General features: G+C 40.4%; 1 protein-coding gene across 1 annotated transcript in view; it reads right to left on the reverse strand.

Moving 5' to 3' along the window:
* The window catches only part of CATSPERB (cation channel sperm associated auxiliary subunit beta), a 128765-nt gene that overhangs the window by 90121 nt on the left and 16670 nt on the right, over positions 1-21974 (reverse strand). Inside the window, exon 5 of the mRNA XM_013973131.2 lies at positions 8080-8175. Within this exon, the coding sequence (XP_013828585.2) occupies positions 8080-8175 (96 nt within the window). The remainder of the gene's footprint in view (positions 1-8079; positions 8176-21974) is intronic.

Genomic DNA, 21974 nt, shown 5'->3' on the forward strand with positions numbered 1-21974 from the left:
AGCGACCCCATGGACTGCAGCCCACCAGCCTCCTCTGTCCATGGGATTTTTCAGGCAAGAGTACTGGAGTGGGATGCCACTAGACAGCATATTAAAAAGCAGAGACATTACTTTGTCAACAAAGGTCTATCTAGTCAAGGCTATGGTTTTTCCAGTAGTCATGTACGGATGTGAGAGTTGGACTATAAAGAAAGCTGAGCACCGAAGAATTGATGCTTTTGAACTGTGGTGTTAGAGAAGACTCTTGAGAGTCCCTTGGACTGCCAGGAGATCCAACCAGTTCATCCTAAAGGAGATCAGTCCTGGGTGTTCATTGGAAGGACCGATGTTGAAGCTGAAGCCCCAATATTTGGCCACCTGATGTGAAGAGCTGACTCATTTGAAAAGACTCTGATGCTGGGAAAGATTGAGGGCAAGAGGAGAAGGGAATGACAGAGGATGAAATGGTTGGATGGCATCACTGACTCAATGGTCATGAGTTTGGGTAAACTCTGGGAGTTGGTGATGGACAGCGAGGCCTGGCATGCTGACATTTATGGGGTCGCAAAGAATCAGACTCGATTGAGTGACTGAACTGACCTGAACTGAATATTCCATTGTATATTAGTACTGTGTCTTCTTTATCCTTTTATCTGTTGATGGACATTTAAGTTGTTTCCATGTCTTGGCTATTGTTAATAGTGCTGCTATGAACATAGGAGTGCATATATCTTTTTGAATTGTAGTTTTGTCTGGATTCATGCCCAGGAGTGGGATTGCTAATAATTGGCAATTCTATTGTTAGTTTTCTGAGAAACCTCTACACTGTTTTCCACCAACTGTGTAGGAAGGTTCCACCCACAGCATAGGAAGGTTCCCCTTTCTCCACACCCTCTCCAGCATTTATTATATGTAGACTTAAAGAAATATATTTATTTGGTTGTGCTAGGTCTTAATCTTTGATTTTTGTTGTGGCATGAGGAATCTAGTTTCCTGACCAGGGACTGAACCTGGGCCCCCTGCATTGGGGGCATGGAGTCTTAGCCACTGGACCAACAGGGAAGTCCCTGTAGCCTTTTTAATGATGGCCATTCTGACCAATGGGGCTTCCCTGGTGGCTCGGATGGTGAAGAATCTGCCTACAATTTGGGAGACCTGAATTCAATCCCTGGGTCAGGAAGACCCCCTGGAGAAGGGAATGGCAACCAACTCCAGTATTCTTGCCTGGAGAATTCCATGGACAGAAGAGCCTGGCAGGCTACAGTCCATGTGGTCACAAAGAGTTGAACATGACTGAGGGATTTGAATTCTCTCTACATCATTCTGACCAATGAGAAGGTACTTTACTGCAGTTTTGATTTGCATTTCTTAAATAATTAATTATTTCTTTCTTCTAAGGATTTTTTAAAAATTATGTAAAGGAACTATTCCATTGTTTAAAAAAATAGGTGTATCACCTCATTTTTCATCAGTTAAAAATAGGTTGATTCTTATTTTCCAAAGTATGAGGAATGAAGGTTAATTTCCTTGAAGGGGGCCTGACAAAGTCATACAGCAGAAGAACATGTCATGTGGGAGATACTGTTTTGAACATCTTTAGGAAATACAATTGGCCACAGGATCTATCCCTAGAAATGGCATTGCTGGATCACAGGGTTTGCACATTTATAACTTAGAGAATAACTTCTGCTTTGAGAGGCCCCATATTTCCTTTCTGTTCACTTTCCCAATCCCATAGAGACAGCAGGAGATATAGATAAATAAGAATAAATCTGGAACAGCAACAGAGAATGGGGAAGGTTGTCATCAGTGGCCAAGACACTTGGAGGGATTTCTGGAAGATACCAAGGAGTCAGGGAGAGACTAATAGGAAAAACCAGTCAGAGGCAAGACATTTCCAACCCCTCAACCCAGAAATCTATTCTTAGATATACAAAGGGCTGGAGCTGGACAAAGTCAAAATTTATGCATGAGAAATGAGAGAATTAATTTTTCTGAAAAAAATGAGAAAAGAGAATATAAAAAGTAAGCCAGGACAGTTTGACAGAGTACTGCTGTCTGAATTTCAAAGATAGTCAAAGGACTTTTAAGAACAGAGATACAGTCACTCCATAGCTGTTTACATTTCTGCAACATGAATCTCCTCATCAAATTTTCAATAAAGTCTGCTATAAAACCAAAAACTTAGTATGTACTTACTATATTCTACAGTTTCGGCAAAGTAAGAAAAGGAACTAAATTTCCATCTAGGCTGACATAGTGTAGCACAGGTATGGCCAAGAAGGAAAAGAGACACAATTTATAACCAATTAATTCATTCTGAAATTCAAAGAAATCTGAGGCAAGGCGGCTGACTTTCCAGGTTGTAGCATGTGTGTACAGACAATTAATGACCATATCTAAGAGGGCAGGGAGATTTGAACTTGCATGTGGAACATGACTGCACTAACTTGAAAATGCCTCTTTACTGATGTGCTGTACTTTAAGTGTTTTAGGAATGAAGGAGTGATTAAAAGTCTTGACTGGTGAGAAGCTATAAAGGAGAAAAGTGACTGATGTGAAGGTGACTGGTGATTGTGATTAACAGCAATTTTAGTGAAGTGGTCTGGGCTGTGAATCAAAGATTAGGAAGTAGAGATAATATTTTTCAACAACTCTTTTGAATTTAGTAATGAGTAAAGATTCCCAGCTGTAACTCTAACCTTAATACTTACTGCTTCTTCCCAGTGTTTTCTACCCACGTCTTCAGCATCTCAGTAAATGAAACTGTAATCTACTTGATTGCTCAAGTAAGAAATCTAAGATTCATCCTTAATATCTGTTTCCTTCATCCCCATTCCACCTGGAGGTCATATCAGCTCTACTTTCAAACTGTATCCTGAACACTGTGACTTCTCACTGTCTCCACTGCTCATCCCAAGCACTCCAGAGCATCTCCTGTGTGGAAAGTGGCAACAGCTGCTCACCAATTTCTTTCATTCTCCAGGCAAGAATACTGGAGTGGGTTGCCATTTCCCTCTCCAGGGGAATCTTCCTGACCCAGGGATCGAACCCAGGTCTCCTGCATTGCAGGCAGATGCTTTAACCTCTGAGCCACCAGGGAAGCTCCCCCATTCTTGTCATTTGCCCTCAAGAGTCAGTTCTCTACATGGCAGCCAAAGTGATATTTTTAAAAAGAATAAATCAGTATCATTCTCCTGTTTAACACACTTCCGTGGCTTTTCATTATGATTAGAATAAAATCCACACATTGCTGTGACCTCTGCCCATCTGTCTAAACTCATTACACACCACTCTGTCATTCACCATGCTCCCACAACACTGACTTCCTCTCAGTTCCTCAAACAGATGAATCTCCTTTCTGTAGCTGGAAACTTTAAGAACTTTTAATTTTTCACAGTGGCTGCATCAATTTACATTCCCACCAACAGTGCACAAGGGTACTTTTCTCTGCATCCTGACCAACACTTGTTATTTGTTGACTTTTTGATAACAGGCATTCTGACAGGTGAGGTAGTGGTTCATTGTGCTTTTGATTTGCATTTCCCTGATGATTAGTGATGCAGAGCATCTTTTCAAGTGCCTGTCAGCCATCTGCATGTCTTCAGTGGAAAAATGTCTATTTAGTTCTTTTGCCCATTTAAAAAATAAGGTTGTTTTTATATGGGTTCTTTGCATGTTTTGGATGTTAGCCTCTTATCTGATATATTGTTTGCATATATCCTTTCCCACTAAGTAGGTGGCCTTTTTGTTTTGTTGATAATTTCCTTAACTCTGCAAAAGCCTTTGAGTTTGATGAAGTCCCATTTGTTGTTTGTTTCCTTTGTGTGAAGAGAAAGATCAAAATAAATATTGCTGTAAGCTGATACCCAAGAGTGTACTGCCTCCATTTTCCTCTAGGAGTTTTATAGTTTCAGATCTCACATTTAAGTCATTAGTCCATTTTTGAATTACTTTTGTTTTTTTTTAATTTAAACTTATTTATTTTAATTGGAGGCTAATTACTTTACAATATTGTATTTTGCCATACATCAACATGAATCTGCCACGGGTGAATTACTTTTGAATTTGGTGTGAGAAAGTAGTCCAGTTTGATTCTTCTGCCTGTAGCTTTCCAGTTTTCCCAAAACTAAGTACTGAAGAAGTTTTCTTTCCCTGCTCTGTACTTCTTGCCTCCTTTGTCATAGATTCATTAATCATATAAGTGTGGGTTCATTTTTGGGCTCTCTTCCATTCCACTGATCTATGTGTCTGATTTTTGTGCCAGTACCACAGTTTTAGTTACTATAGCTTTGTAGTACAATTTAAAATCAAAGAGCATTATACCTTTAGCTTTGCTCTTCTTTCTCAAGACTGTTTTGGCTATTTAGGGTCTTCTGTGTTTCCCTACAAATTTCTAGATGATTTGTTCTAGTTCTGTGAAGAATGCCATTGGTATTTTGACAGTGATTGCACTGAATCTGTAAATTGCTTTGGGTGGTATGGTCATTTTAGCAATGTTAATTCTTGTTTTTTTTTTTTTAATCCATTCAGCCACTGTCTTTTGATTGGAGTATTTAGTCCATTTAGAGTAAAATTATTGATAGGTATGTGTTTATTACCACTTTGCTCATACATGATTATTTAAAGTTGACAATCTGTTAAGTTTGATATCTTAAGTAGGTCTGACCGAGGTTCTTTTCCAATTACTGCCTCTGCACTGGGGCTAGGAACGTGTGAGATTTGGTGTATGTTCTTTAAGAGCAGAGTCTCTGTTTCCTACAGTTCTCCGGCTCTCCCACACACAAGCTGCACTGGGCTTCAAAGCCAGATGTTCTGGGAGCTTGTCTTCCCTGTACATCGGTCTAGGGAGCCCTGTGCGGGGTTTGGACCCCTTGCTCCTTAGGGAAGACCTCTGCAGTTGTGATTATCCTCCCATTTGTGGGTTACCTACATCGTGGTATTGGTTTTGGCTCTACAGTGACTCTACCCCTGCTCCTACTCATGTTGTGGTTCCTTCTTTAAATGTTTACTTGTGGGAAATCTTTTCTGCTAGTCTTCTGATCACTCCATAGATAGTTATTCTGTAAATAGTTGTAATTTTGGTGTGCCTATGGGAGGAGGTGAGCTCAGGTCTTCCTGCTTTATCTTGGCCCTGAATTGTCATTACTTTTCTTAAAGCTACCCAGGTGACTCTTTCCATAAGATGAAATATTTATTTATTTTTACTCTGGGCTTCCCTGGTGGCTCAGAGGGTAAAGAATCTGCCTATAATACAGGAGACCTGGGTTCAATTCCTGGGTCAAGAAGATCCCCTGGAGTAGGAAATAGCAACCCACTCCAGTATTCTTGCCTGGAGAATTACATGGACAGAGGAGCCTGGTGGGCTACAAAGAGTCCACAGGGTCACAAAGAGTCAGACACAATTAATCAACTAACACTTTTACCCTCACTCTGCATTCTACATAGCACTGTATCAAAGTGGGAGCAAAAGAACAAACATGAAAAGGGAAGGTGAGGAAAATGAGGATAAATACAAAATCCAGGACTGAGGTTTTTTCCTATATACAATAGAGTCACAAAGAGTCAGACACAACTTAGTGACTGAACAACAACAGCACTATCAGTTCAGTTCAGTCGCTCAGTTATGTCCGACTCTTTGCGACCCCATGGACTGCAGCACGCCAGGCCTCCGTGTCCATCACCAACTCCTGGAACCTACTCAAACTCTTGTCCACTGTGTTGGTGATGCCATCCAACCATCTCATCCTCTGTCATCCCCTTCTCCTCCTGACTTCAATCTTTCCCAGCATCAGGGTCTTTTCCAATGAGTCGGTTCTTTGCATCAGATGGCCAAAGTATTGGAGTTTCAGCTTCAGTCCTTCCAATGAATATTCAGGACTGATTTCCTTTAGGATTGACTGGTTGGATCTCCTTGCAGTCCAAGGGACTCTCAAGAGTCTTCTCCAATACCACAATTCAAAAGCATCAATTCTTCAGTGCTCAACTTTCTTTATAGTCCAACTTTCACATCCATTCATGACTAAAATGCACTATAGGTGATCCAAAAAATTGGGCAATCAATCAGACAAGTGAAAAAGAAAAGCCTAATCAGTTATATTCCTCAGCGTTCGTAAACTTAAAACAATCAATTTGTTAATGAAAAAATACAAGTGTTCTTACTAACACTGAACAAAACCTTTTGCTTGATGGTTCTCATATAGTGTGATCCAATAAATACTACCTTCTATAATATCTCTACAGAAGATGCAAAAACTAACTTTATAAAGCCATTTTTTATGATGACCCCCAATATAGCTATAGAAAAAAAATATAATTCCATATTTCTATACCACTCTTTTGTTGTTGTTCAGTTGCTCAATTGTGTCCAATTCTTTGCGACCCCATGGACTGCAGTGCACTTCTTCTGTAGTGATTAGGTGATGGCTTCTCTGTCCATCACCCACTCCCAGAGCTTGCTCAAACTCATGTCCATTGAGTCAGTGATGCCATCCAACCATCTCATCCTCTGTTGTCCCCTTCTCCTCCTGCCTTCAATCTTCCCCAGGATTAGGGTCTTTTCCAATGAGTCAGCCCTTCACATCAGGTGGCCAAAGTATTGGAGCTTCATCAGTCCTTCCAAAGAATACTCAGGGTTGATTTCCTTTAGGATTTACTGATTTGGTCTCCTTCCTGTCCAAGGGACTCTCAAGAGTCTTCTCCAGCACCACAGTTCAAAGGCATCAATGCTTCAGTGCCCAGCCTTTCTTATTGTCCAGATCTCACATCCATAAGTGACTACTGGAAAAACCATAGCTTTGACTAGATGGACCTTTGTTGGCAAAGTAATGTCTCTGCTTTTTAATGACACTGTCTAGGTTTGTCATTGCTTTTCTTCCAAGCAGCAAGCATCTTTGAATTTCATGGCTGCAGTAACCATCTGCAGTGATTTTGGAGCACCAAAAAATAAGGTCAGCCAGTGTTTCCACTCTTTCCGCATCTATTTGCCATGAAGTGGTGGGACCGGATGCCATGATCTTAATTTTTTTTCAACATTGAATTTTAAGCCAGCTTTTTCACTCTCCTCTTCCACCTTCATCAAGCAGCTATTTAATTCCTCTTTGCTTTCTGCCCTAAGGGTGGTATCATCTGTGTATCTGAGGTTATTGATATTTCTCCTGGAAATCTTGATTCTAGTTTGTGATTCATCCAGCCTGGCATTTCTCATGATGCACTCTGCATGTAAGTTAAATAAGCAGGGTGACAATATACAGCCTTGACACACTCTTTTCCCAATTTGGACCCAGTCTGTTGTTCCATGTCTGGTTCTAACTGTTGCTTCTTGATCTGCATACAGATTTTTCAGGAGGCAGGTAAGGTGGTCTGGTATTCTCATCTCTTAAAGAATTGTCCACAGTTTGTCACAATCTACTCAGTCAAAGGCTTTAGCAGAATCAGTGAAGCAGAAGTGGATGTTTTTCTGGAATTCTCTAGCTTTTTCTATGATCCAATAAATGTTGGCAATTTGATCTCTGGTTCCTCTGCCTTTTCTAAATCCAGCTTGCACACCTGGAACTTCTCAGTTCACATACTGTTGAAGTCTAGCTTGAAGGATTTTGAGCATTACTTTACTAGCATGTGAAATGAATACAATTGTGTGGTAGTTTGAACATTCTTTGGCATTGCCCTTCTTTGGGATTGGCTTCTCTGGTAGCTCAGATGGTAAAGAATCTGCCTGCAATGCATGAGACCCCAGTTTGATTCCTGGATCGGGAAGATACCCTGGAGAGGAGATAAACTACCGATTCCAGTATTCTTGGGCTTCCCTGTTGGCTTAGATGGTAAAGAAGCCATACTGCCTGCAATATGGGAGATGTGGGTTCAATGCCTGGGTTGGGAAGATCCCCTGGAGAAGGGCATGGCAACCACATTTTGCAGACCTTTATTAAAAATTACCCATGTATATTTAAATCTTTGCCTCATCAGATTGTGAGCCCTTGAAGAGTCATGATTATTTCTCAACTATCTCTAGCACTTAGCAGAGTACAGCATATTATAGTTTACAAAATTTGTTGAAAGAATAATACAACTTTTGCTTTACTTTTACCTCCTGGCATTTACCTCGAACAGTATCCAGTAGTGTTCCTTCAGTGGTATAAATATTTAATCCATATTGTAAAGTGATTCTTACTAACCATTCTTCTACAGCTGCAGTATCTGAAAACAAAAGGCAAGCAATTAGTTAGTTTTTTTCGTACGTCATATTGGTGAAATTTAAGACTATTTGAACCTGGATCTCCTGCATGATGGGCAGATTCTTTACCATCTGAGCCACCAGGGAAGACCCATATGAACATTACTAAGAACAATTACCTTTCATTTCCCTATCATTTTGATTGCACTTATATATGTTTTACTATAAACATTTTAATGATAAAATAAGCACAGAAGAATTATGAAGTGTTCTTATCAACAGAGTAATGAACACAGAGAAAAATAGTTTAGATTATAATTTTTCTTGGGAGCTGTTATAACTTGCTAAGAAGCAAATTGTGATACTTCAAGTGAAGTTGTGTAATACTTTTTGAAAGCAGACCATGGGTAATTAAAATATTTAGCATATCAGGAGTTCCCTGGTTGTCCAGTGGATAGGACAGTTTTGCTGCTGAGGGAACCAGTTGAGTTCAATCTCTGGTTGGGCAAAAAAAAGCTAATAAAATTGAAAGGAGAAATAAATCCACACAAATGTAGCTGGTTCCTTCAGCACTCCTCTTTCAGTAACTGACAAAATCAGTGAGGATATAGAAAAGCTGAATAACACTATCAACCAACTGATCCAATCAACTTTAATAGAATACTCTATTAAAAAAGAACTTTTTAATAGTAGTTTTTTTTTCAAGTGCACAGGAAAGATTCACCGAATGATCATACAAAATATATTCTCAGAACATATTAGAGTCAATCTAGAAGAATCAGTAACAGAAAGATATTTGGAACATTCCCAGATATATGGACATTGTACAACAGATTTCTAAATAACACATGTCAAAGAGAAAGTGACATGGAGAATTAAAAAATATTTTGAATTAAAAGAAAATGAAAACACAACATACAAAAATTTATGAGATGCAGAAAAAGCAATGCTGAAGAGAAATATATAGTAGTAAAATATTTATATTAAAAAAGAAAGATCTCAAATCAGTTATCTGAAGCAGTAGTAACAGCCTTATAAAGTGTCAAAGAGTAAATATTTAGGTCTTTGTGGGCCATATGGTCTCTGTCTCAGCACTTCAACTCTGCCATGGTAGCACACAAGCAGCTATAGAAAACATAAATAAATGAGCATGGCTGTGTTCCAGTAAAGCTAATTTACAAAGCAGGCAGCAGACCAGATTTGGCCTGGAAACTGTAGTTTGTCAACCCCTGATCTAAAGGTTCCCAATGTAAGAAATTATGGGAAAAAAGCAGCAAATAAAACGTAAAGGAAGTAGAAGGATGATATAAAGAGTAAAATCAATAACATGAAGAATAGAAAAACAATAGCCAATATCAATGAAATCTAAAGATGCTTCTTTGAAAGGATCAATAAAATTGATGAATTTCTACCAGACTAATCAAGAAGGCTCAAACCACTGCACAATTGCACTCATCTCACATGCTAGTAATGCTCAAAATTCTCCAAGACAGGCTTCAGCAATATGTGAACCGTGAACTCCCTGATGTTCAAGCTGGTTTTAGAAAAGGCAGAGGAACCAGAGATCAAATTGCCAACATCCGCTGGATCATTGAAAAAGCAAGATAGTTTCAGAAAAACATCTATTTCTGCTTTATTGACTATGCCAAAGCCTTTGACTGTGTGGATCACAATAAACTGTGGAAAATTCTGAGAGATATGGGAATACCAGACCACCTGACATGCCTCTTGAGAAATCTGTATGCAGGTAATGAAGCAACAGTGAGAACTGGACATGGAACAACAGACTGGTTCCAAATAGGAAAAGGAGTACGTCAAGGCTGTATATTGTCACCCTGCTTATTTAACTTACATGCAGAGTACATCATGAGAAACGCTGGACTGGAAGAAACACAAGCTGGAATCAAGATCGCTGGGAGAAATATCAATCCCCTCAGATATGCAGATGACACCATTCTTATGGCAGAAAGTGAAGAGGAACTAAAAAGCCTCTTGATGAAAGTGAAAGAGGAGAGTGAAAAAGTTGACTTAAAGCTAAACATTCAGAAAACGAAGATTATGGAATCCGGTCCCATCACTTCATGGCAAATAGATGGGGAAACAGTGGAAACAGTGTCAGACTTTGTTTTTTTGGGCTCCAAAATCACTGCAGATGGTGATTGCAGCCATGAAATTAAAAGACGCTTACTCCTTGGAAGAAAAGTTATGACCAACGTAGATAGAATATTCAAAAGCAGAGACATCATTTTGCCAACTAAGGTCCATCTAGTCAAGGCTATGTTTTTTCCAGTGGTCATGTATGGATGTGAGAGTTGGACTGTGAAGAAGGCTGAGCACTGAAGAATTCATGCTTTTGAACTGTGGTGTTGGAGAAGACTCTTGAGAGTCCCTTGGACTGCAAGGAGATCCAACCAGTCCATTCTAAAGGAGATCAGTGCTGGGTGTTCTTTGGAAGGAATGATGCTAAAGCTGAAACTCCAGTACTTTGGCCACATCATGCGAAGAGTTGACTCACTGGAAAAGACTTTGATGCTGGGAGGGATTGGGGGCAGGAGGAGAAGGGGACGACAGAGGATGAGATGGCTGGATGGCATCACGGACTCGATGGACATGAGTCTGAGTGAACTCCAGGAGTTGGTGATGGACAGGGAGGCCTGGCGTGCTGGGATTCATGGGGTCGCAAAGAGTCGGACATGACTGAGCGACTGAACTGAACTGAATCAAGAAGGAAATAAAGATGCAAATTACTCATATTAGAGATGAAATATGGCACATCACTACAGACTCTTTATGGTTAATGAAAGAACATCACAAAAACTTTTATGTTATAAATTCAACAACCTAGATGAAATGAACAAGTTTCTTAAAAGATACAAACTGCTGAAACTCACTTCAGAATAAATAGAAACTTTGAGTACTTCCATGTCTATTAAGGAAATTGAATTTGTAGTTAAAATCTTCACACAAAGAAAACTTCACACTCAGAAATCTCCACTGGTGGTGAATCCCAAACATTTAATTGGCTTCCCTAGTAGCTCAGATGGTAAAGAATCTGCCAGCAATGGGAGAGACCTAGGTTTGATCTCTGGACTGGAAAGATCCCCTGGAGAAGGGAACAGCAACCAACTCCAGTATTCTTGCCTGGAGAATTCCGTAGACAGAGGAGCCTGGCAGGCTAGTCTATGGGGTCGCAAAGAGTCAGACACAACTGAGCAACTTTCACTTTCATATAAAAATTCTTACATAATATAGGGGGGAACTCTGCTCAACTCATATTTATTTATATATCTCCCTTTTTAGAAAGCCTGTAAATTTACTTTTTGACCAGATACTTACCAGTCAGGATTTCAAAAATCACAACAAGCAAATCAAACACCTGTGAGATTCTGGTAGTGCCCTCCTGTGTTTCATTTTGGCAATTAAACCAGAACTCCCTTTCAAAGAAGCTTCTGTGCTGTATTTCCTAGAATGAAGCTCATTGTTTTTCCACTTGAACTCACCCACTTGAAAAGCAGACCCCCAAAACCAAGAACTCAGTCCCAATATCACCACATAAATCATTTTCATTCTAGCAATTGTACAGTTAATGGCCCCCCAAACTCCTTTATTTAACAGACTGTTTCAATGCAAGGTAAAATTTCTAACACCCTTGTCAGCATCTGCCAAATGTCTTCCGTGGGAATCAGCAATATTTCACCCTTAAAGTCCTAGAGATGACCCCACCTGGCAAGCAGAGCCAAATCCTACCAGGGAGGAATATGGACAAAGAGCTCCTTGCTGGTCCCAGAACTGCTGTCAGACCCAGAAACAATAAAATTAGTCCTTACTCATAAACACTGTCCAACAAAGAGGCTACCATAAAACTCAGAAGCCCATCTTTCTGCACAGGTTTCTGGATAAAAATGTTTCTTTTTTTTTTTTTAACTCTGTAATTCAGACCAAAAGATGATTATTAAAAAGAAAATCAAGAAATGGAAACAAGTTTCTAGTAAAAGCTTCCTAGAAGACGGATTCCAGTGTGATAAAAATGATCTAGATAAGTTCTTTTGTCTAGAGGAATGCAATATTATCAGACCCTTACATAAGCCCTCCTGAAACTCCTTAGTAGACAACATTTCAACTCAGAAATCCAAGTGAAAATACCTTCAAAACGAAAGAAGTGATGTGGCTGGGAAACCATGTTCACCTTGGCGAACATTTTCCTACCCACCAAGAGCTTGGGTTTTCTGGTAAGGTCACCAGCTTTCTGGTCAAAAACATTCTTGAAGTCATCGGGAACAGAGGATTGGAGATTTGGTGTCTGAGCCCATGTGTTCTGGGTTCCATATCTGGGGCTCAAGAGCCAACAGGATCCTGTGGGACTCATGTAAGGTTCCCCAAGGCAATGAAATTCTAAAGTTCCTAAAGCTCAGTGAGAACTCAAGGCTGGTATCACCTGTGCTGGGCTTCCTTGACTCCTCCTAAAGTTCTGTGCACCCTTGGTTTTCAACTTAAAGCTGAGCACCTCCCCCAGTGTTCATCAGCCCCACGATCCTAAACAGCTGAGCAACTCATGTGAAAAAGCATTACCAGATACCAAAACGAAATAAAAATATTACAAGAAAATAAGACTCCAGATTGATAATTCCAAGAACCCACTAGCCAAATGAGTCCAGCAATACACAAAAAGGATAATGCATCATAACTAAGAGTTGTTTATCTTAGTATTGCAAGGCTGGTTCAGAATTCAACATAAATCAATGGAATCCTCCATATCAAGAGATGAAAGGAAAAAATCCTTATAATCATCTCAATAGATTCAGAAAGAGCATTTAACAAAATTCAACACCAATTCATGAACTCAGCAACTTAGGAATAGAAGGGAACTTCCTTAGCCTAATAAACGGCATCTACAAAATACCTACATATAACAACACCTTAACCTAATGAGGAAAGGTTGAATATTCTCCCAAAGTTGTAAACAAGGCAACGATATCCTCTCTCACCATTCCTACTTAACATTGTACTGGAGTTCCCACCAGTACAATAAGGCAAAAATAAAGAAGTATGTAAGTACATAAGAAAATAAATATGTAAATAAATAAAATGAATACATATTAGAATGGAAGAAAGGAAGTTATCTCTATTTCTAGATGGATGATTATCCATGTAGAAAATCCCAAAGAGTATAAAAGGCTGTTCATGTGTGCTAAGTCACTTCACTTGTGTCTGATTTTTGCAACACTATGGATCATCAGGATCCTCTGTCCATCGGATTCTCCAGGCAAGAATGCTAGAGTGGGTTCCCATGCCCTCCTCCAGAGGATCTTCCTGATTCAGGGATTGAACCAGTGTCTTTCGTCTCCTGCATTGGCAGGTGGGCTCTTTACCACTAGCATTGCCTGGGAAGCCCCATACAAAAGGCTACTTGAATTAATAAGTAAATTTAACAAAGTTCCAAAATATAAGGTCACGTTACATTTGTATATTTATATATTATCAATCAGTTCAGTTGCTCAGTCATGTCCAGCTCTTTGTGACCCCATGGACTGCAGCATGACAGGCTTCCCTGTCCATCACCAACTCCCAGAGTTTACTCAAACTCATGTGCATTGAATTGGTGATGCCACCCAACCATCTCATCCTCTGTCGTCCCCTTCTCCTCCTGCCCTCAATCTTTCCCAGTAGCAGGGTCTTTTCAAATGAGTCAGTTCTTCAAATCAGGTGACTGAAGTACTGGATTTTCAGCTTCAGCATCAGTCCTTCCAATGAATATTCAGGACTGATTTCCTTTAAGATGGACTGGTTGGATCTCCTTGCAGTCCAAGGGACTCGCAAGGTCTTCTCCAGTACCACAGTTCAAAAGCATCAATTCTTCAGCACTCAGCTTTCTTCACAGTCCAAGTCTCACATCCATACATGACTACTGGAAAAACCATAGCTGTGACTAGATGGACCATTGTTGGCAAAGTAATGCCTCTGCTTTTTAATATGATGTCTAGGTTGGTTATAACTTTTCTTCCAAGGAACAAGCATCGTTTAATTTCATGGCTGCAGTTACCATCTGCAGTGATTTTGGAGCCCCCAGAATAAAGTCAGTCACTGTTTCCATTGTTTCCCCATCTATTTGCCATGAAGTGATGGGACCGGATGCCATGATCTTCGTTTTCTGAATGTTGAGCTTTAAGCCAACTGTTTCACTCTCCTCTTTCACTTTCATCAAGAGGCTCTTTAGTTCCTCACTTTCTGCCATAAGGGTGGTGTCATCTGCACATCTGAGGTTATTGATATTTCTCCCAGCAATTTTGATTCCAGCTTGTGCCTCAGCCAGCCCAGTGTTTCTCATGATGTATTCTGCATATAAGTTAAATAAGCAGGGTAACAATGTATAGCCTTGATGTGCTCCTTTCCCAATTTGGAACCAGTCTGTTGTTTCATGTCCAGTTCTAACTGTTGCTTCTTGACCTGCATACAGATTTCTCAAGAGGCAGGTCAGGTGGTCTGGTATTCCCATATCTCTCAGAATTTTCCACAGTTTGTTGTGATCTGCATAGTCAAAGGCTTTGGCATAGTCAATAAAGCAGAAATAGATGTTTTTCTGGAACTTTCTTGCTTTTTCCATGAACCAGCAGATGTTGGCAATTTGATCTCTGGTTCCTCTGCCTTTTAGGAAGCACAAGCTGGAATCAAGATTTCTGGGAGAAACATCAATAACACCACCCTTATGGCAGAAAGTGAAGAGGAACTAAAAAGCCTCTTGATGAAAGTGAAAGTGGAGAGTGAAAAAGTTGGCTTAAAGCTCAACATTCAGAAAACTAAGATCATGGCATCCGGTCCCATCACTTCATAGGAAATAGTGGGGAAACAGTGGAAACAGTGTCAGACTTTATTTTTTGGGGCTCCAAAATCACTGCAGATGGTGACTGCAGCCATGAAATTAAAAGACGCTTACTCCTTGGAAGAAAAGTTATGACCAATCTAGATAGCATATTCAAAAGCAGAGACATTACTTTGTCAACAAAGGTCCATCTAGTCAAGGCTATGTTTTTTCCAGTGGTCATGTATAGATGTGAGAGTTGGACTGTGAAGAAAGCTGAGCACTGAAGAATTAATGCTTTTGAACTGTGGTATTGGAGAAGACTCTTGAGAGTCCCTTGGACTGCAAGGAGATCCAACCAGTCCATTCTAAAGGAGATCAGCCCTGGGATTTCTTTGGAAGGACTGATGCTAAAGCTGAAACTCCAGTACTTTGGCCACCTCATGCGAAGAGTTGACTCATTGGAAAAGACTTTGATGCTGGGAGGGATTGGGGGCAGGAGAAGGGGACAACAGAGGATGAGATGGCTGGATGGCATCACTGACCTGATGGACGTGAGTCTGAGTGAACTCCGGGAGTTGGTGATGGACAGGGAGGCCTGGTGAGCTGAGATTCATGGGGTCGCAAAGAGTCGGACACGACTGAGTGACTGAACTGAACTGAACTGAACTGATACACCTATGTCCGCAAAGAGTTGGACACGACTGAGCGACTGAACTGAACTGATACACCTATTAGAATGGCTAAAGCAAAATACATATGTATTGATACATATTAAAATGTATAAAAATATATATACATACTATATAAATATACACATATGTATGGTTTCCCTGGTGACTCAGTGGTACAGAATCTGCCGACAATGCAGGAGATGCAGGAGACTCGAGTTAAATCCCTGGGTGGGGAAGATCCCCTAGAGGAGAGCATGGCAACCCACTCAGTATTCTTGCTAGGAAAATCCCATGGACAGAGGAGCCTGGTAGGCTACAATCTACAGTGTTGCAGAGAGTCAGACACAACTGAAGTGACTGAGCATGCATGCACACATATGTATGCTGCTGCTGCTGCTGCTAAGTCACTTCAGTCGTGTCTGACTCTGTGCGACCTCTTAGACGGCAGCCCACCAGGCTCCCCCATCCCTGGGATTCTCTAGCCAAGAATACCGGAGTGGGTTGCCATTTCCTTCTCCAATGCATGAAAGTGAAAAGTCAAGTGAAGTCACTCAGTCGCGTCTGACTGAGCGACCCCATGGACTGCAGCCTACCAGGCTCCTCCATCTGTGGGATTTTCCAGGCAAGAGTACTGGAGTGAGGTGCCATTGCCTTCTCCAACACATATGTATACATGCGTTCAAATACACTTACATATACTAAGTGCTGGCATGGCTCCAGGTAACTGGGTGATGAAAGTAAAAAATAATATAATTACTTTGCAAATAGTTTGATAATTTCTTATAAAGTGAAACTTATACTTATCATATAACACACTAATCCTACTATCTGGTAATAGCCAAATGCAACAAAAATTTGTATTCACACAAGAATCTATATGAGAATGCCTATAGTAGCTTTATTCATAATTGCCAAAAACTAAAAAACTCCAAATGCCCTGCAGAAATATAAAGTAAGGTACATCTATACAGTGGAATAATAGCCAGTAAGAAAATGAAAGAAACTATAACAGATAAATCTCAAATGAATTATGCTAAGTGAAAGTAGCCAGGCTCAAAAGGCTACATATTTGATGATTCCATTTATATGCTCTGGAATAAACAAAACAATAGGAACAGAGAACAGATCTGTGGTTCCCAGGGACCAGGAGACAAGAGTTGACTACTGGTGGGATAATCTTATCGGATGATGGAACAGTCCTAAATCTTGATTTGTGATTACCCAATTGTGACAACTTATAGAGCTAGGCAATTAAAAGGGTGTATTTTACTGAATGTAAAGTATACCTTATTTCAAGGTGAAAAAAGGAACAAATTGTGAAGTATAAATGGAGTGACTCTTTTTACTTTTTGCTGTCTTCCCCATGGGTGACTTTAACTCAGATGACCATTATATCTACTACTGCGGGCAGGAATCCCTCAGAAGAAATGGAGTAGCCATCATGGTCAACAAAAGAGTCCGAAATGAAGTGCTTGGATGCAATCTCAAAAATGACAGAATGATCTCTGTTCGTCTCCAAGGCAAACCATTCAATATCACAGTAATCCAAGTCTATGCCCCAACCAGTAATGCTGAAGAAGCTGAAGTTGAACGGTTTTATGAAGACCTACAAGACCTTTTAGAACTAACACCCAAAAAAGTTGTCCTTTTCATTATAGGGGACTGGAATGCAAAAGTAGGAAGTCAAGAAACACCTGGAGTAACAGGCAAATTTGGCCTTGGGATGTAGAATGAAGCAGGGCAAAGACTAATAGAGTTTTGCCAAGAAAATGCATTGGTCATAGCAAACACCCTCTTCCAACAACACAAGAGAAGACTCTACACATGGACATCACCAGATGGTCAACACCAAAATCAGATTGATTATATTCTTTGCAGCCAAAGATGGAGAAGCTCTATACAGTCAACAAAGACAAGACCAGGAGCTGACTGTGGCTCATATCAGGAACTCCTTATTACCAAATTCAGACTTAAATTGAAGAAAGTAGGGAAAACCACTAGACCATTCAGGTATGACCTAAATCAAATCCCTTATGATTATACAGTGGAAGTGAGAAATAGATTTAAGGGCCTAGATCTGATAGATAGAGTGCCTGATGAACTATGGAATGAAGTTCGTGACACTGTGCAGGAGACAGGGATCAAGACCATCCCATGGAAAAGAAATGCAAAAAAGCAAAATGGCTGTCTGGGGAGGCCTTACAAATAGCTGTGAAAAGAAGAGAGGCGAAAAGCAAAGGAGAAAGGAAAGATATAAGCATCTGAATGCAGAGTTCCAAAGAATAGCAAGAAGAGATAAGAAAGCCTTCTTCAGTGATCAATGCAAAGAAATAGAGGGAAACAACAGATTGGGAAAGACTAGAGATCTCTTCAAGAAAACTAGAGATACCAAGGGAACATTTCATGCAAAGATGGGCTCGATAAAGGACAGAAATGTATGGACCTAACAGAAGCAGAAGATATTAAGAAGAGGTGGCAATAATAAATGGAAGAACTGTACAAAAAAGATCTTCATGACCCAGATAGTCCTGATGATGTGATCACTAATCTAGAACCAGACATCTTGGAATGTGAAGTCAAGTGGGCTTCAGAAAGCATCACTACGAACAAAGCTAGTGGCTGCTGCTGCTGCTGCTGCTAAGTCGCTTCAGTCGTGTCCAACTCTATGCGACCCCATAGACGGCAGCCCACCAGGCTCCTCTGTCCCTGGGATTCTCTAGGCAAGAACACTGGAGTGGGTTGCCATTTCCTTCTCCAATGCATGAAAGTGAAAAGTGAAAGTGAAGTCACTGAGTCATGTCCAACTCTCAGTGACCCCATGGACTGCAGCCTACCAGGCTCCTCTGTCCATGGGATTTTCCAGGCAAGAGTACTGGAGTGGGGTGCCATTGCCTTCTCCGAAAGCTAGTGGAGGTGATGGAATTCCAATTAAGCTGTTTCAAACCCTGAAGGATGATGCTGTGAAAGTGCTGCACTCAATATGCCAGCAAATTTGGAAAACTCAGCAGTGGCCACAGGACTCGAAAAGGTCAGTTTTCATTCCAATTCCAAAGAAAGGCAATGCCAAAGAATGTTCAAACTACCACACAATTGCACTCATCTCACATGCTAGTAAAGTAATGCTCGAAATTCTCCAAGCCAGGCTTCAGCAATACGTGAACTGTGAACTCCCTGATGTTCAAGCTGGTTTTAGAAAAGGCAGAGGAACCAGAGATCAAATTGCCAACATCCGCTGGATCATGGAAAAAGCAAGAGAATTCCAGAAAAACATCTATTTCTGCTTTATTGACTATGCCAAAGCCTTTGACTGTGTGGATCACAATAAACTGTGGAAAATTCTGAGAGATATGGGAATACCAGACCACCTGACTTGCCTCTTGAGAAATCTGTATGCAGGTCAAGAAGCAACAGTTAGAACTGGACATGAAACAACAGACTGGTTCCAAATCGGGAAAGGAGTACATCAAGGCTATACATTGTTACCCTGCTTATTTAACTTATATGCAGAATACATCATGAGAAACACTGGGCTGGCTGAGGCACAAGCTGGAATCAAAATTGCTGGGAGAAATATCAATAACCTCAGATATGCAGATGACACCACCCTTATGGCAGAAAATGAGGAACTAAAGAGCCTCTTGATGAAAGTGAAAGAGGAGAGTGAAAAAGTTGGCTTAAAGCTCAACATTCAGAAAACTAAGATCATGGCATCCGGTCCCATCACTCCATGGGAAATAGATAGGGAAACAGTGGAAACAGTGTCAGACTTTATTTTCTTGGGCTCCAAAATCACTGCAGATGGTGACTGCAGCCAAGAAATTAAAAGACGCTTACTCCTTGGAAGAAAAGTTATGACCAACCTAGATAGCATATTCAAAAGCAGAGACATTACTTTGCCAACTAAGGTCCGTCTAGTCAAGGCTATGGTTTTTCCTGTGGTCATGTATGGATGTGAGAGTTGGACTGTGAAGAAGGCTGAGCACCAAAGAATTGCTGCTTTTGAACTGTGGTGTTGGAGAAGATTCTTGAGAGTCCCTTGGACTGCAAGGAGATCAACCAGTCCATTCTGAAGGAGATCAACCCTGGGATTTCTTTGGAAGGAATGATGCTAAAGCTGAAACTCCAGTACTTTGGCCACCTCATGAGAAGCGTTGACTCATTGGAAAAAGCTCTGATGCTGGGAGGGATTGGGGGAAGGGGGAGAAGGGATGACAGAGGATGAGATGGCTGGATGGCATCACAGACTCGATGGACATGAGTGTGAGTGAACTCCGGGAGATGGTGATGGACAGGGAGGCCTGGCGTGCTGGGATTCAGGGGGTTGCAAAGAGTCGGACATGACTGAGTGACTGAACTGAACTGAACTGAACTGAACACATGCCTGCATTCTAAGTCACTTCAGTTATGTCCAACTCTTTGCAACTCAATGGACTGTAGCCTGCCAGGCTCCTCTGTCCATAGGATTCTCCAGGGAAGAATACTGAAGTAGATTGGCATTTCCTCCTCCAGGGAATCTTCCTTACCCAGGGATCAATCCCATGTAGCTGGCAGGTTCTTTACCACTAGTGCCACCTGGGAAGCCTACATAACACCAAATGAGTAATAAATGAATTAAGATAGATAAAGTGTTTAGAGTCAAACTGTAAATATAAAAATTTAGTAAATGCTCCCTGCTGGTTCTACTACTACCAAGAAGATTATTTTGCTATCTTTGTTATTGATGCTACATAAACTACCCTTTCCAAGATTTTACATGTACACCTTGTGGCTCAGCTGGTAAAGAATCTGCCTGCAATGAGGAAGACCTGGGTTTGATCCCTGGGTTGGGACGATTCCCTGGGGAAGGGAAAGGCTACCCACTCCAGTATTCTGGCCTGGAGAATTCCATGGACTATACAGTTCATGGGATTGCAGAGTCGGGCACAATTGAACAACTTTCACTTTCACTGCTCAAATTCATGGCATGGCAGCAAATGAGAAATGATTGAGGAAAAAGTAAATGAGCAAATATGGTCTCCTTCCCCATGAATATTTTCTTTCCTGATTTCTAGTGTATTACTAATATTAGATCATCCTCTTCTATTACATTATGAAGTGAAGTAAAAGTCGCTCAGTCGTGTCCCACTGTTTGACACGCCATGGACTGTATAGTCCATGGAATTTTCCAGGCCAGAATACTGAAGTGCATAGCCTTTCCCTTCTCCAGGGGATCTTCTCAACCTAGGGATACCCAGGTCTCCCGCGTTGCAGGAGGATTCTTTACCACCTGGGCCACAAGGGAAGCCCATTACATTATGAGCTCAAATATATCTTTATTTACTCAATCCAGAAGTTGCATCAAGATAGGCAGATATTATTTGGTCTCTTAATCTAAAATACTTAAATTTTCAGATCACCTTTGTTCCTCCCAAGATGATCTTAGAAATCAATGTATTTCTGAAATTAAAATTTGGAAATAGGAGAAGTGAAAATAACAAGTGATCTTCATTTCTTCAATTGTCAAACTAATGTCAATATTAGGCTAAGCAACCAGAGCAATCCATCATTAGACTGTACCCCCTTGCTCCTTTTTTAATAGAGTAGAATTTCCAGGATGAATTCTTTGAAACGAAAATCACAAAAAATTTCAATAGATTAATTTGAAAAAACTGAGATGACTAAAGGATAAAAATAGTGATATAATCTAAGTTAGCTGTTATAACATGGAGGCTTCTTTTTCAATCTTTTATTTTTGATGTTTCCTTATATAGAGTCTTTGCCATTCTTTCTGCCTACTGTTACTTCTCTCCTGCCTTTTACTCTGTAGGACACATAATTTGGTTCATCCTTTAACTTCTTCCATAGAAGGGTTGACCTGTATAATTCCCCCAATTCCTCATCACCGGCTACATTTGATTGGCACACAAGAGGGTGCCCAATCAATTCTAGGGCAGTTGAAGACACTTTTCTGGAAATTTTGAATTGGGCTGGCCCCTAGGAAATATAAATAAAAATTTGACAGCAGTGAATCAGCTTTAGAAAACTAATCTGAAAATGGAAAAATAAATATAGAGGTATAGAAAACATAGATAAGAGAAACAGGGTGAAAATATTCCCTGGGTTCTTGATGGCTCTCCATTTCTTACTTCTAATTCCTTCCTATAGTTTGGCTTCATTTTTGTCTTTGGATTTCACAACAAAAAGAAATTTAGTATTTTTCCTTTAGTGAAGTCAAGATGGTTTCTGTTTCTTGCACCTACCAAATTAGAATAATATACCCTTTATCATTTTCAAACTATGGGTCTGTATCTCATACCTGAGGATCTACTAGCCCAGTCCACTAGCTCAATATTCACACCTTCTGGAATTTCAT

This window comes from Capra hircus, chromosome 21, assembly GCF_001704415.2.
Source record: "Capra hircus breed San Clemente chromosome 21, ASM170441v1, whole genome shotgun sequence".
NCBI classification, from domain to species: Eukaryota; Metazoa; Chordata; class Mammalia; order Artiodactyla; family Bovidae; genus Capra; species Capra hircus.